Source organism: Cucurbita maxima, unplaced genomic scaffold (genome assembly GCF_002738345.1).
Source record: "Cucurbita maxima cultivar Rimu unplaced genomic scaffold, Cmax_1.0 Cma_Scf00001, whole genome shotgun sequence".
In the NCBI taxonomy this organism is placed as follows: domain Eukaryota; kingdom Viridiplantae; phylum Streptophyta; class Magnoliopsida; order Cucurbitales; family Cucurbitaceae; genus Cucurbita; species Cucurbita maxima.
In genome coordinates this window covers 403,125-417,324 of record NW_019272017.1, presented here as the reverse complement: position 1 = coordinate 417,324, position 14,200 = coordinate 403,125, and the positions used below count along the sequence as shown (strand labels likewise).

Genomic DNA, 14,200 nt, shown 5'->3' with positions numbered 1-14,200 from the left:
AAAAAAAAAAAAAAAAAAAAAAAAAAAAAAAAAAAAAAAAAAAAAAAAAAAAAAAAAAAAAAAAAAAAAAAAAGTGATGCATCTAATGAATATGTAGGGTTAATTAAATGCTATATATGAATTAGTTGTGACAAAGCATTAGTGTTGGGAAAGTTGGAGGGTTGTGGGTCATGACTCGTGCTTATATTTAGAATTCTTTAATTGCTCCAAAAACAGCTACCATTAGTTCTACTAGAGTAGAACGAGGTAGAGATAAATGTCCACCACATGCTTCCTTTTAATAATGATTAATGCTTACTTAAAAATTTATATGTCCTGATGTAAAATTGTTAACCACATTTCCATAATTAAGCCGCCTTTTAAATTAACAAAATAAATAAAATCAATTGCATGGTACCGACTATGTCTGTCTTTAAGCTTTATCTCCTATTTCACTTGTGGGATTGGCCATATTCTGTCTGCCATATTCTCGTGGAAAAAAAATCACATTGAAAAGCCTGCTTTCATCATTCAAATAAAGGTGAGGAGGGATAGAGGGGCCCCTCTTTTAACAGCTACCAAATATTGACACACCAACCCAAAAACTAAAATTTATTACTATTTTGAAATTTATTCTACCTATCTTCAAGTTTAGTACCACTTTATTCTTTTTTAATCTTAAAAATTATTGAAAAAGTCTCTAACATCTCCTCCCTAAACTTTAGAAAGGTATTTATATTGGGCTAAACTTAATATTTATTGGATCTAAAAAGATTAAATTTAATAAAACATTTAAATAATACATGAACTAAAAGGAAGTGAGTCCCAAGTTAGTCAACAAAGACAAAAGGAAGCTCTAATTCCATGGCGGCCATACAGCAAAAAGAGAGAAAAAGAAAAAGAAAAAGAAAAAGAAAAAGTGGGAAAGCAAACTTTCGTGTAAACACATCTACAAACATTCTCATCAATAATAAGACCCATACTCACATGCTAATTGTAGTGATGAAGAATAGCTATGTTTAACCATTTCAGACAGAAAATGCAATCACATGGACATTAAAAATTCTTCAGAATGGGTCAAAAATGTCTGTTCATGTCAGCTTTCTCTAACAGCTAATGTTTCTAGTCAAAGCTGTAGAAAGAAATTTTAGAAATCATGCGAGTAGTGATAATGCATTGTGTTCTAAAATTCAGACTTTTATATTGATGATTTCACTACTAGGCATTTTATGTAAAGAGTCATGGTAAATAAAATTTAAGAAGCATACCATTTGAGAGCCACAAGGAAGTTAAAATGAAGATGGAAATGTTGGATCTTATCAGAAGGATGGAGATCTGTGAGGGGTGTCTTTCCTTCTGCGTTTTCTTGGCTGTGAAGATGAAGGGCTAGCTTTGGTCTCTTCCCTGGACTCTGCAATTGATATGGTCGATTCCAATTCGCTTGCATTTGTTTCAGCGCTATTTTTTTCCTTGAACGATAAGTTACCAAAATCCGGGCTCAGAGATACGATGGTTCTTATGCTCTGGTCCTTAAGCTTTGAGTTCACAGAAACCTGATGTTTTTGCAGCAGTTCAATTGTTAGCAATATGTGCATGATGTAATTAAATTGCTTAAGATATGGTCGCTTAGTCTAAGCAATCTACCGAGTAGCAGAGTTGTGATAAGGCTCATGTTTTTATATACCTTGCAAGCAATTGAACAGAAGCGATTAGGATATTGTACATATCTACCACAGTCTTCACAAGAACCACCGGACTTCGCTTTTGGTGGTTTGGCATCGACGGATTGACCACGGGAGTTTAGATGAACAGATATTTCACCATTGACTTTATATGTCTGCAGAATCAAGCAAGAGGTTTCAAGTTAGAAGACATAGAGATGAAATGCCATAGGAGAAAGGGAATGTTATTAATAGTTCAGTTTGATCATTTTCAACAAGTAGAAAAGAAAGCAAACAAATTGATAACAAACGAACTTTATTCCTAAAACTAAAATGGAATCAGACGGGACTCAGATTAACAAAAACAATATGATTTGTTCATTCAAAATGGTAAAGATCAAAATCAAACTTCTGAGATTTCCTCTACAAACAGTCACCTCGGATTCGATCCTTACAAGAAGTGGTTGAAAACCAGATAGATTCGGCTAAAGAATTAAAAGTTGTGTTAGAATAAAATAAGAACTTATCTCAAATCTCAATGATTTCAACTACATAAAAGCAAAAAGATCAGCAACACAAAGATTGAATTCAGAAATCTTTTCTATGGAAGACTATTAAATCGATATCTTACTGGAGTTGTAATAAGGGAAAAAATGTTTTATACATGAATCTCTGAACAGCGAAAGTATTTCTCCGTGTCCTGAACGCGAACAACTTCATGATAGACATATTTCCAGATATGAACCTGCCGATGAAGATCATGTACTGTACAATTCTTGCAGAAGCTAACACTACAATCAATGCAGAATTTATTTTTCTCATTTTTCCTGAGATTAGGATGAAGATCGCAAGAAACGAAGAATTTCGTATTCAAAAGCGTACCAAGCCAGTCCGTTTCCATTCTCTTCACTAAAGAGTTCGCATAATTATAACCTACAAAACCAAAGAAATCCATTACTCCGTAAGATTCCATCCTCTTTCACAAAATTTCATCCAATTCTTGAGAAAAACTGCAGACAAATTCAGAGTTGAACTAATTAATTTAACGGCCATTCAAGTAACCGAGCTCGAATTGAAGTTCATATACACAATATAAAAATCAATCGCATAAGTAGAGAGATTCAAAAATCAAAAGTATCAATCGAGGAAGCCAACAGACACTATAAAGTACACATCATAAAATCTCCCCCCCAAAAAAAAAAAAAAACAGTAAGCAAGTGGATTCAAGACTCATTCACGTGGAAGAATCAAACAAAAACGAAAGAAAAAGAGTTCGAAAACTACACATTCACCGAAAAGGACTAAAATACTCACAGATTCTTCCGATTGCAGGACGAAGACTGAAACCAGTACAAGGACACAGAGGAAGCGGCGGACAAATTGGATTAAGCTCTGCAAATGGAGGAAGGAAGAAGAGGAAGAACGAAGATTAAAGTGAAAATGGAAACAGAAATCTTTAGGATCTTTTTTATTATTATTATTTGGTTTGATAAACAAAAATCTTTTATGAGTGTTTGCGTGTGTACATATTTGCACTTAATAGCCAACACGGAGATGTGGGCTACGATCGGCATGAAGGTGAAGGCATGCTGGCCGTTGGATCGTCGCCATCGGACGGCTAAGGGTAAGGCTCTTTAAGCTTTTTTTTTTTTTTTTTTTTTTACAATTTAGAGTTTAAACAATTCCAATAGAGCCTCTCACATATAACTATTTTGGAATATTTTTTTTTTTGCACCCTTCTTTTAACAATTTAAGCATATTTCAATTAATTTAGTCGTATAATATTAATTAAAAAAATTATATATTCGAATAAGTGACTAATTAAAAAACTTAAAAGATATATTTGATATTTATTTTTAAAAAAATAAAAATTAAATTAAAAAAAAAAAACTTGAAATTTTTGCTTACTAGAAATTTAGAGGAAAAGTTATGATTTTTTTTTCTTGGTTATATTCTTGCTCTAAATTTCTATAAGCTCAATAAGAATTATGGCATAAATATTAATTTTAATATTTACCAATTGATAGGGGCAAAAATGGGAATTTTGTAATTTGAAGGACTAAATGGTAACTTACTAAAATACTAGGATTAAGTTGAAAACAACCCAAAAATTTTATTATTTGGAAGAAATGTGAATGGTTCTTTCCGGTCGTGTGGGGCCGAGAAGTAAAGGTGGTGTACAGTGACACGTGGCGACTCATGGGGCGCAGCGAGTCATTGACCGCCGAAAAAGGCGCGAGATTTTAGGACGTGGAATTTCCTTTGACATGCGGCCGGATTTTTTGCGGTTGGATCTTAATTAGCTATTATTAATTATTAGTTTATATTTGTCGGTCTATATACCTAAGAATAGTTGAAGTAAAATAAAATAAAACACGTGTTAAATAGACATTTAAAAGTAAGTATATATAACAATTGGAGATGATGTGAGGTTTTAAAAATAATAATAAATTATCAGAAAAATAGGAAATGAAGAAAATATAACTTTTAAAAAAGTATAATACTTGCGACTTTTAGAAAGAGCATCAACATCTTTGAGCATTATTAAAAAAAAAAAAATTATCACTAATATGGATAAGAAAGTCTATTTACATTTCTGTCGTATATTAATAGTAAAAGTATTTTATAACATTTTAAAAAATATATATTTTAGATTTTTTTTTAAATTATGGATAATAATGAAATTTTATAAAATTTAAAATATTTTAAAGATGTTTATAGAATAAAGTATTAACTATTTCTTCTAAAATTAGCGAGTATTTTTTTATTTTTTATTTTAAATTTAATAATATTTTATTTAAAAATATTACCGAATGAAAAGTTTATATTCGTTTTATTAATTTAGCCAATTTATTATGTATTTATACCCTTGACTTACCTGCTTTAATTTATACCCTTTGCTCAAATTAGCTATTTTACCTATTAATTTTTAACAAAAAAGCAATATATTTTTTACGTGAAAAATGTAATATAAAATATTTGCTAATATCTATCAATAAATAAATTAACGATAAAATAATACGAGAATGTTTATTATACTAATTTTCAAACAAAAAAAAATTAAATTATTAATTTTATTATTATTCTTAATTTCCCATTTTTTGTTTCTTACTTAAATTTCTACCCACATTGTTCGATTCATTTGTAAATTATGTGGCTTTATTGAAGACATTGATTTTTTTTTTTTTTTTAATATTGCACGCCAATCAAACTTTGAGCACGTTTAACATATCTCTAACTTAAATAAAAAATACATTTAATAGAATTTTAAATATGAAGGTGACTAGCTCGAGAATGTGGTGAGAATCTCACCTCACATCAAATTTGAAATAACTAAGCAAAAAAGGATTCGTATAATTAGGTAATTAGTGACTAAAAATGTCCACTTAACATACGAGATGGATGGAGACCCATGGAGATCTATTATGAATAGTGCTGAATTTCCTATTTAAATGGGACTAAATAAGATTATATTAACTATATAAATATAAATATATTTTCAAATATAAATTTTGTAAATTATACTTAATGTCTGGGTTTCATTTTGTTTGAGTGGTAACAACAAATATTACATTAATTTAGAAAATAATGGAGGTAACCAAATAGGAATATTGCATAAAAAAGAGGAGGAAAAAGAAAAAAACCTAAAACCCTGTTTTTCCAACACGAGCAAATTCATCTTTACGGTCTATGGGAATATTAAGAACAATACATGAAGTATCTAAGCTTCCAAATTCAGTGCCCCGCCCCTTGCTTTTCAGGGGAGTCTGAATAGATAATCTACTAGGGCCAGAGAGATTTAACTGTGTAGAAGAAGCAGTAGCGGCGGCGGCGGCGGAGGATTTGCAGTGAAACAAGAGTAACATGGAGAAGGCAGAGTCGGAGAGAAAGGTAGAGGAATCTGTTGAAGAAGATGATCAGGTTGTAAATCCATGGCAAGTTTCGGCTAAAGATGGAGGCAAAATCGATTACGATAAGCTAATTGACAAATTCGGCTGCCAGAGGCTCGACCAGTCTCTCGTTGACCGAGTCCAGCGCCTTACTTCTCGTCCTCCCCATGTCTTCCTTCGCCGCGGCGTCTTCTTTGCCCATCGGTTTCTCTCTCTCTCTCGACTTTTTTTTTTTTTCTTTTCAGTTTGACAAATTGTGCTTAACTTTATTTTATTCTCTCAGGGACTTCGAAGAAATTTTGAATGCGTACGAGAGGGGGGAGAAATTCTACTTGTATACTGGAAGAGGACCTTCGTCTGAAGCATTGCATTTGGGGCATCTCGTTCCTTTTATGTTTACCAAGTGTGTTTCAGTTTCTAATGCTTTGGCCTTTATAAGTATATACCTATTTATTTAAACTACTTGAATTGCCAATGCTGTCTATTTCCTGGGGCAATTGACTGGTAAACTTTAAGAGGGTGGATGTTGATACTATGGATTTCGTGTCTTTTTGAACATTGGCATGAAAATCTATTTGAGTTTTGTGTGACATTTCATGTTTCTTAATTGATTGTGCTTTAACTTGAGTTTTAGGATTACGAGGTCCTTTTTTTTTTTTTTTTTTTATCCATGTTCTAATTATAGATGTTGGATGCTTTTGTAGATATTTGCAAGATGCATTTAAGGTGCCCCTTGTGATACAACTCACTGACGACGAGAAGTGCATGTGGAAAAATCTCTCTGTGGAAGAGAGCCAGAGACTTGCTCGTGAGAATGCAAAAGACATCATTGCTTGTGGTTTTGATATTTCCAAAACCTTTATCTTCTCTGATTTTGATTACGTTGGTGGGTGAGTATGATATGAGCGAACTTATCTTTTATAAGAGAAGAAACATCTAACAGTCATTGAGTTTGACTGGTGGAATGTCTTATACATATTTCTAGGAGTGATTTATATGCTCGCTACAATGAGTTGTTTATGATTTTACAAGTGTAAATTTGTTGTTAGATTCAAAAGATTGAAGTTTTTAGACTTCCTAACTTGGTTTATTCTGCGAGTTATTTCACAGTGCTTTTTATAAGAACATGGTGAAAGTTGCCAAATGTGTTACATACAATAAGGTACTCACTTATAATCTAATCGGCTTTGGTATTTTTCATTTTTAAGATTTCTTTATTAATATTATTAGTACTATTTTGCTTATTTTGATACATTCGTTTGCTAGGTTGTTGGTATTTTCGGGTTTACTGGTGAAGATCATATTGGAAAAGTTAGTTTTCCACCAGTGCAGGTATGTGCCGCAACTTTTAATGGGAACAATGAGTAATTCTTATTGAATTCTATTTTTTTGTCACTACATTAATTTTATATCAGATTGGTCTCATATCCAATCCAATTTATGATCCTTTTTATTTGAGATGAATTACTTTGATCATGCACTATCTTTGTATCTCTCACGCTATAGGTGCATTGTATATACTTAAGATTTTGAATGAAATAGTTTATAATGAACTTCTCTAAAATGAAACTTATTTGTCGCGTGCCCAATAACTCCATTTCTATGAAGAAATGACTCAGATACGCAAGTGTTTCATCTTAAGAAGAAAAACTTGTTAGTACAAAACAAAAAGAATAGCCGATTGGCATAGATCATAAGTATCATATAAAATTTTCCAGAGTGCCAAGATAAACTATAAATCTCACTAAGTCAAAGGACTCGTTGAGTTACATTACATTCAAATTGAATGAACTGGAACCTTACCACTGCAACATAAATTACAAAAACAACCAGAGCACTCTTTATACCACAAATCACAAAACAGTAACAGCACTCTATGTACCGTAAGTTACAAGAAAACTAAAAGTGGAAATCATTTTTTGTTGATCTTCTTGAATTTTTCTCCCTCTGCATCATTATGACAGCATTACTACATTGTTTATGGAATTATTGGCAGGAATAATCTCTTTTTTTTCTTTCATCATCATCCCAATCTGATGCAGGCAGTTCCTTCATTTCCGAGTTCATTTCCACATCTCTTCTCTGGCAAGGATGATCTTCGGTGCTTAGTACCTTGTGCTATTGATCAGGTATTGTTGATTGTTTCTCCTAGCACAGGTTATTGTTCACCTTGTTAAATAGCATGCACCATGTTGTTGTAGTAATTATATAGTCTGGGTTTGGTATTATATTTATTTGGTCTGTGATTAAATTTTTCTCTAATTATGTGATTTTTTTGGTTGATTCTCCAGGATCCTTATTTTCGAATGACAAGGGATGTTGCTCCTCGCTTAGGTTATCATAAACCTGCACTGATCGAATCTTCTTTCTTTCCTGCTCTGCAGGTAACGCCATAATTCTTTTGTTTCATCATGTTAAATTTACCATTCAATAATTAATTTATAGAATCTTTTTAGAACACAAAGAAAAAATGATTATGAACATGGTTTATATATCACTTGCCAGAATACATGGGCTTCGGTTTAGACTTGTGAATGATGTTTTTGATTGCACAACTATATGTTAGAGTTGTCATGGTCATAGATGTTTTATTTATTTTTCTTGTACTCATTTATTTCTTCTTAAAAGGTTTGGTGCGTACTCAAAGTTTTGCATCCCAATTTTGTTTGGTTAAGATCCCTGATGGTTCTTGTTTGCATACTATGTGTGTTGTGCAATTACTTTCTTATTATGTCAGTGTTTGATCTGCAGGGTGAGACAGGAAAGATGTCCGCTAGTGATCCAAATTCTGCAATATATGTGACTGATTCCGCAAAGGAAATAAAAAACAAGGTCCAGATTCTTTATCTTATAATTTGTTTTCTATTGAAATAGTTCAATTTGTCTCTGAAGTCTACTTTAAGATGTAGAAATTGGGTTGGCTGTCCATGTTTTTCTTTTTTTTTTTTTTTTTTGGGGGGGGTAATGGAATAATATAATTACCTAAGGAAAATGTTTGCAAGAAAAGTGTATGAGATATGCTCTAGCCTCGAAAATAAGGGAAAATTACAAGTATGCTCTCCTTCACCCAGAAGTTGTAAGCATTTGTCCAAGCAACACACATAAATTGATATTTCTGCACTTCATTTTCGTTTTTAATAGAGTTTCTAACTCACTAGGTTAGGTGTACTCTTCTTGTCCACCCCCTTCTTTTTGTCTATAATGACTTGTTTCATTACTAGGCTTTTTCTACTACTATTTACCCCCAAAAAATTAGAAATATGAATTATCTCACCCTCCTTAACAAGAGCACATAATATGAAGCTACTTTATAATTTTAAAAGTTCCACTCAGTTTTTTGTGATATTGCTAATTTATTTTTATGTCTGGCAATTTTATTATTTGTGATGATAGTGGCATGTATGTGTAGTTCTCTAGTTATGTGTAGTAGTGATTCTTAAACTTATATGGCTATATGCTGACATTCTCTTACTTGTTTGTTAACTGGGAAAGTATGCTCATTTCATCCAATACTTTTACAATCGCATTAATTTTTATTTACGTTTGCCATTGGGGATTATGTTTATTATACAGGTAAACAGATATGCATTCTCCGGTGGCCAAGATTCTATAGAGAAGCACAGATTATATGGAGCAAATCTCGAGGTACAAATTATTTCATTTATTGTTGTTACATAAAGTTAACATTTATAAAAAAATTTAAAAAAAAACAATGCTGTATTAAATTTTACACATGATACACGCAAGGAAATAGACTGATTTTATTGTCTTTAAGCTTAATGTATTAGTTTGCAATTAAGAAGCACTGTTGACATATAGACCAAGATACAACATTGTACAGAATTACTATTATCTGTATAGGTTCTTATCGTGCATATCACCAATAGGATTTTATAAATATTCCTCTTTGGTTTCTTCCGTATCTATTTAATTTATTTGTTTGCCAATGAAATCTTTATTTCTTATTGTAAAAGGTATTTAAAAGAAGTCTTGATGCTGTTCAAAGTTCAAATTTCATAATCGTTATTATTTTCTTTGTGCCTATGCATCGACACATGCATGTTATCACCCCCCCACTTCCAAGAGTCTAGGCAACATTCGAGTTGGGTGTCTAAAGAAAATAGGAACTTGAAAATTAAGATTGCAAATTTCTAATGTGGTTTTTTTATCAATTGTACTATAAACCATACAGGTAGATATACCCATCAAATATTTGAACTTTTTCCTGGATGATGATGCTGAACTTGAACACATAACAAAGGTTAGATCTCTCATTCTATGGAGTTGAAATTTTTGATGCCCCATTCTTTTTCATCTTTACAGTGGTTTGGCATGAGTAGGGAGCCTTTAGAAAAGTAAAATAATTTTGAATCGATTATTTCTCTCTTCAGGAGTATGGGGCTGGACGCATGCTTACAGGTGAAGTGAAGCAGCGCCTTATACAAGTATTGACTGAAATGGTAGAAAGACACCGTAGAGCTCGGGCTTCTGTGACAGATGAGGTAAGTTTGTTGCATTATTTGTGTGAGGCATATTCATCCTCAAGTAGCCCTTTATCCTCTGCTCATGCCATTATAGTTAAACTATAAGCTCATAAGCTCAAAAGTTTCCGCCTGATTATAGTTGTTGCATCTCCTTTTCAGATGGTGGATGCGTTTATGGCAGTCAGACCCCTTCCTAATATGTTTGACTGAAGTAGTCGACATTCTTCAAACCGCTATTTATCATTGACCTGCATTGGATGCGACACGAAAGGGTGGGGATTCATGTCTCTCGCTCGACCCACCAGTCGGATTGACTGTCTTAACTCAAACCATTTTTGAACATGAGGGTTTTTTTCTTTTCCAACATAAACTTTCTATAGCCTATATTTATCCAAATTTTATGTTGTTAGGGAAGCTATTGTTACACATTGTTGTTTGGCAATAAATCTTGAGGTGTTTTGGGAGTGCTAATCCTTTTAGTTATCACAAGGGAAGCTCTAAGGCCTCAAAGCATTGGGCAACAGGATAAATTAATTTGAACTCCTTTTAAGTTTTGAAACAAATACTTTTTGGTCATTCAAATTTGAATTTAANTTATATTTAGATTTTTTTTTTTTTTTTTTTTTTTTTTTTTTTTTTTTTTTTTTTTTTTTTTTTTTTTTTTGAGTGAGTCGAACTTTTTATTATAGAAGACCAGTTAAAACCATTAAAAGAAATCTAAATTTGAGAACTAAAAAATAAAAAATAAAAAAGCATGAGGGAGACTTGAATAAAAATAAAATATTTTGAAAGAAAAACACAAACGTTTTGATAAGAAGTGATCGGTGCCGTTGAAAAGAAATGGAAAGACGATGGATTTGATGCCAACCGTTGAATTTCTTATTTTATTTTATATTTTATTTTATTTTTGAGTCAACATTATTGCCCACATTTGCCTCGACATTGACTATTTAGCCCATAGATCTTGACCATAACGTTCTTTTTTCTTTTTCCCTCGTATGAATAATATGTTTTTCTCTCTCTCTTAAAATATTGTTTCTCACTATTTTTAGTACGGCCTCCTTTATTTCTAACATACAATTTAATTCATTTTGATTTTGAAAAAAAAAAAAAAATTAATTATTTTAAAATTATTCCTAAATTTGGGAGCCCACCTTATGAAACAGTCATATATATATATTTTGGTGTAACCTTAGGGGTAGGGCCAAGACTTTATATTATAAATAACCATAAAGAAATGTCATATGTTTCATCTACTTTTCAAAGGATTAAGATTTAATGCTTATGAAAGTGGACTTGGACTAGTTCTAGGTGTCTCGACTTCTTTACACAGACACCTCGACTTCTAATTGTTTGGTTCCATATGAATATAATCTAGGTTTTAAAATTAAAAATATGTTTGCTTGGTCATTAAAAATATGTCTAATAGAATGTTAAACTTTCTCTTTTGTGTCTAAAAGGTCATTTGTTACTCGATATGTTTCAATATTCACCAACTTTCTAGGCACAAAATTGTAAGTTCAGGTTATGTAAACATAAAATTCAATTTTATATCTAATTGATCAATTAATTTTTATTACACTTTTTTTAAATTCAATTGTTTAAAATATTATAATTTTATTTTTTTAAAAATTATTTTCATCTTCAAATATTCATACGTTCATACTTTTTGCAGTCGATTTATGTAACTCCAATATATGTCTAAGTCTAAGTAGACGTTTACGAAACTACATTATAATTTTTTAAACAATACCCGTCAAAATGGTCAAAGATTAAAAAAAAATAATAATAATAAAATAATATAAGCTAAAAGTCAAAAAATGAGAGAGGTTTTAAATTTGATTTAAGAAGAAAAAAAAAAACAGGCAAGCTGAAATATGGATTCAAACTAGAAGACTTTGACAGAGTATTTTTCAATAAATAAATAATTTAAAGAAAGAAAGAAAAAAAAAAAAGAATTATACACAACTTATAAGTATTATAATATGAATGAATCATAAAATAAAAGCATGGGTTATACATTAATAATAATGTCAGTGGGGCCATGCATTAAATACGTTGGGTTTGATTTTTCTACCTACAAGACTACATCTAAAGACCAAGTCTACTAAAAGCAAATAAATAAAATAAATAATAATAATAATAATAATAAACTAATTATAATTTAAAACGTTCTATTTAATTCTTTCCTCTTTTAATTTTTATTTATTTAATAAATTTATATCCAATTAAAATTCTTTAATATAGGGATTAAATAAAGAGGCCTCATGCCTAAAAGCTTCATTTTTGACACATGTTTTACACAGTAATTATGCGGATTTACTTTGTTCTTCACAAATATGATTACCTCAACCACCAAAGTTGTTCAAACATCTCCAAATTTTCCATGCGAATTTTGTTTCGTTTTACCACTATTATTGAACCGACGTAAGATTCATATGATTGTATACATACTGTTAAATAAGTTTTTATCGAGCAAACGTTGATATGTTTTTAAGAAAACATCGACTCAAACGTGCATTACTCTCACAAACACATTTAGAATTTGAATGTCCATTTCTCTACTACAGCATGAGTATACACTATATGCATGCACGTAATACAAGAGAAGTATGTATACACTATGAGCTCGTTTAAGAAGTCTCGTATTTCTACACAAGATGCATCGGCATGAAAACCGACCTATTTAAGTTTATGAGCGGTTGTTTTATGTTTAAAATACCCTCCTTTCGTTTTACTCTTTACAACCACAAAATCGTCATGAATTCAAAAGGGTCTTTTGATATCCTTAAAGTCCAATGAATCAATACATTCTAACCTATCCCTATGAAGATTATTCAATAGTTTCAACAACTCAGTTGCTTTCTCCTTTGTCCATTCACTACAACCAACTTGCAACAACAACAATAGCTTTTGAAACGCTCCCACTTGAAGTGCTTCTACTTTAACCCTTCCATCTTCTTCTTCACTCTCATGCTTTACAAGCTTCCAAACAATCGACACCGATAACTCCGTCGCCAAATCCGAAACTCGAAGTATCTTTTTCACTATCACGGGCATCGTCAACGCGTGCGCGTATGCCTCTTCTCTTCCTTCTTTGCTCTCGCAAATCCCATCGAACACTCCCAACGCCCTCTCGCAAATGCTTCTCTCGGCGTCTACGAGCGTTTCGAGTAGCAAAGAGACAAACCCCATTTGTAAAAGGGCTTTTGTGAATCTTTGTGGATTGGAAGATGAAGCTATGATGTGATATGTTATGAAAAGTGAGGCTTTTTTTGATGATGAACAAATGGGCTCTTTTATGAGCTTCACTAAACCCTCTAATGCTCCTTGGATTTCACCTAATTTTGTTGCTTTTTGTGGGTATGATGAAATGATTTCTTTCAGTATCAAAATTGAATTTCTTCTTCTTGATAAATCTCCTCCTCTCATGAACAACGCGAGGGCTTGCAATGAAGCTTCTGATTTGAGGTTTTTAATGGATTCTTCTTGGAGAGGGAACATGATTGCCATGCCTGATATCATTTCTTCTAAAATCTCTATGCTTTTCTCCAATGGTTCTTGTTTTGACAACGCTTGAAATGCTGATGATATCACATGGCTTGCTCCATTGCCCATAATGCATTTCTTGTTCCTTTCACTTTCTTTTGCCAACATCTTGATCTTCTCGACCGACGACTTGCATCCGTCGCCATCCCCCCGCCGTGTTGCAGCGGTAATCTTATCGAGAATGTCCCGAATCTGCACGGGACTCGCCGGAACCCTCGGTGTCGGAATTCTCTCGACCCCATAAGCTTTATTTTCAACACACCAATCTTGAATCATTTTCCTTATGTTATGATTAGGAATGGAATCAAGGGTTTGTAATGGCTGGTTGGTGATGGGGCAGCTGAAATTCCCTCCTTCTATCCATGTTTCAATACTTGCACGATCATATGTGATTCCAGTAGACAAAGTCACTGGATCTTTCATCATGTCCAGCGAAATTGGACACCGGAAATGGCTCGGGATCGTCAGCTCTCTCATGCAACCGCCGGTGCCCCTTGCCGTTCGCCGGGTGGCCCTCCGTCGTCTCCAAGAGGAAATCATGGTGAAGAAAAGATGGAATTGTGTTAAAGAGAAAAATGAGAGGAGATTTAGAGAGAAGGGGATATATATATATTGAGAGGGGGGGGGGGGGGGGTTT

At 32.4% G+C, this 14,200-nt stretch overlaps 3 protein-coding genes across 3 annotated transcripts; 1 reads left to right on the top strand and 2 right to left on the bottom strand.

Annotated features, from left to right (window-relative positions):
• Positions 1-257: 257 nt before the first annotated feature.
• On the bottom strand, positions 258-3,148 carry LOC111491731. Its single transcript, XM_023140736.1, has 4 exons — positions 2,955-3,148; positions 2,305-2,573; positions 1,664-1,816; positions 258-1,532 (listed from the first exon to the last, which is right to left on the bottom strand). Exons 2-4 carry the CDS (start codon positions 2,539-2,541, stop codon positions 1,299-1,301), a joined length of 624 nt encoding a protein of 207 aa, XP_022996504.1. The 5' UTR covers positions 2,542-2,573; positions 2,955-3,148; the 3' UTR covers positions 258-1,298.
• A 2,196-nt stretch (positions 3,149-5,344) lies between these two features.
• Positions 5,345-10,482, top strand: LOC111491267 (tryptophan--tRNA ligase, cytoplasmic). Its single transcript, XM_023140100.1, has 12 exons — positions 5,345-5,734; positions 5,814-5,933; positions 6,235-6,420; positions 6,641-6,692; positions 6,797-6,862; positions 7,573-7,659; positions 7,822-7,914; positions 8,282-8,362; positions 9,104-9,175; positions 9,723-9,791; positions 9,922-10,032; positions 10,174-10,482. The coding sequence occupies exons 1-12, from the start codon at positions 5,505-5,507 to the stop codon at positions 10,222-10,224; spliced, it is 1,218 nt and encodes a 405-aa protein (XP_022995868.1). The 5' UTR covers positions 5,345-5,504; the 3' UTR covers positions 10,225-10,482.
• Positions 10,483-12,584: 2,102 nt separating this feature from the next.
• Positions 12,585-14,158, bottom strand: LOC111491172 (U-box domain-containing protein 21-like). The gene has a single exon (XM_023139960.1). It carries the CDS (start codon positions 14,101-14,103, stop codon positions 12,781-12,783), a length of 1,323 nt encoding a protein of 440 aa, XP_022995728.1. The 5' UTR covers positions 14,104-14,158; the 3' UTR covers positions 12,585-12,780.
• Between the last annotated feature and the right edge of the window lie 42 nt (positions 14,159-14,200).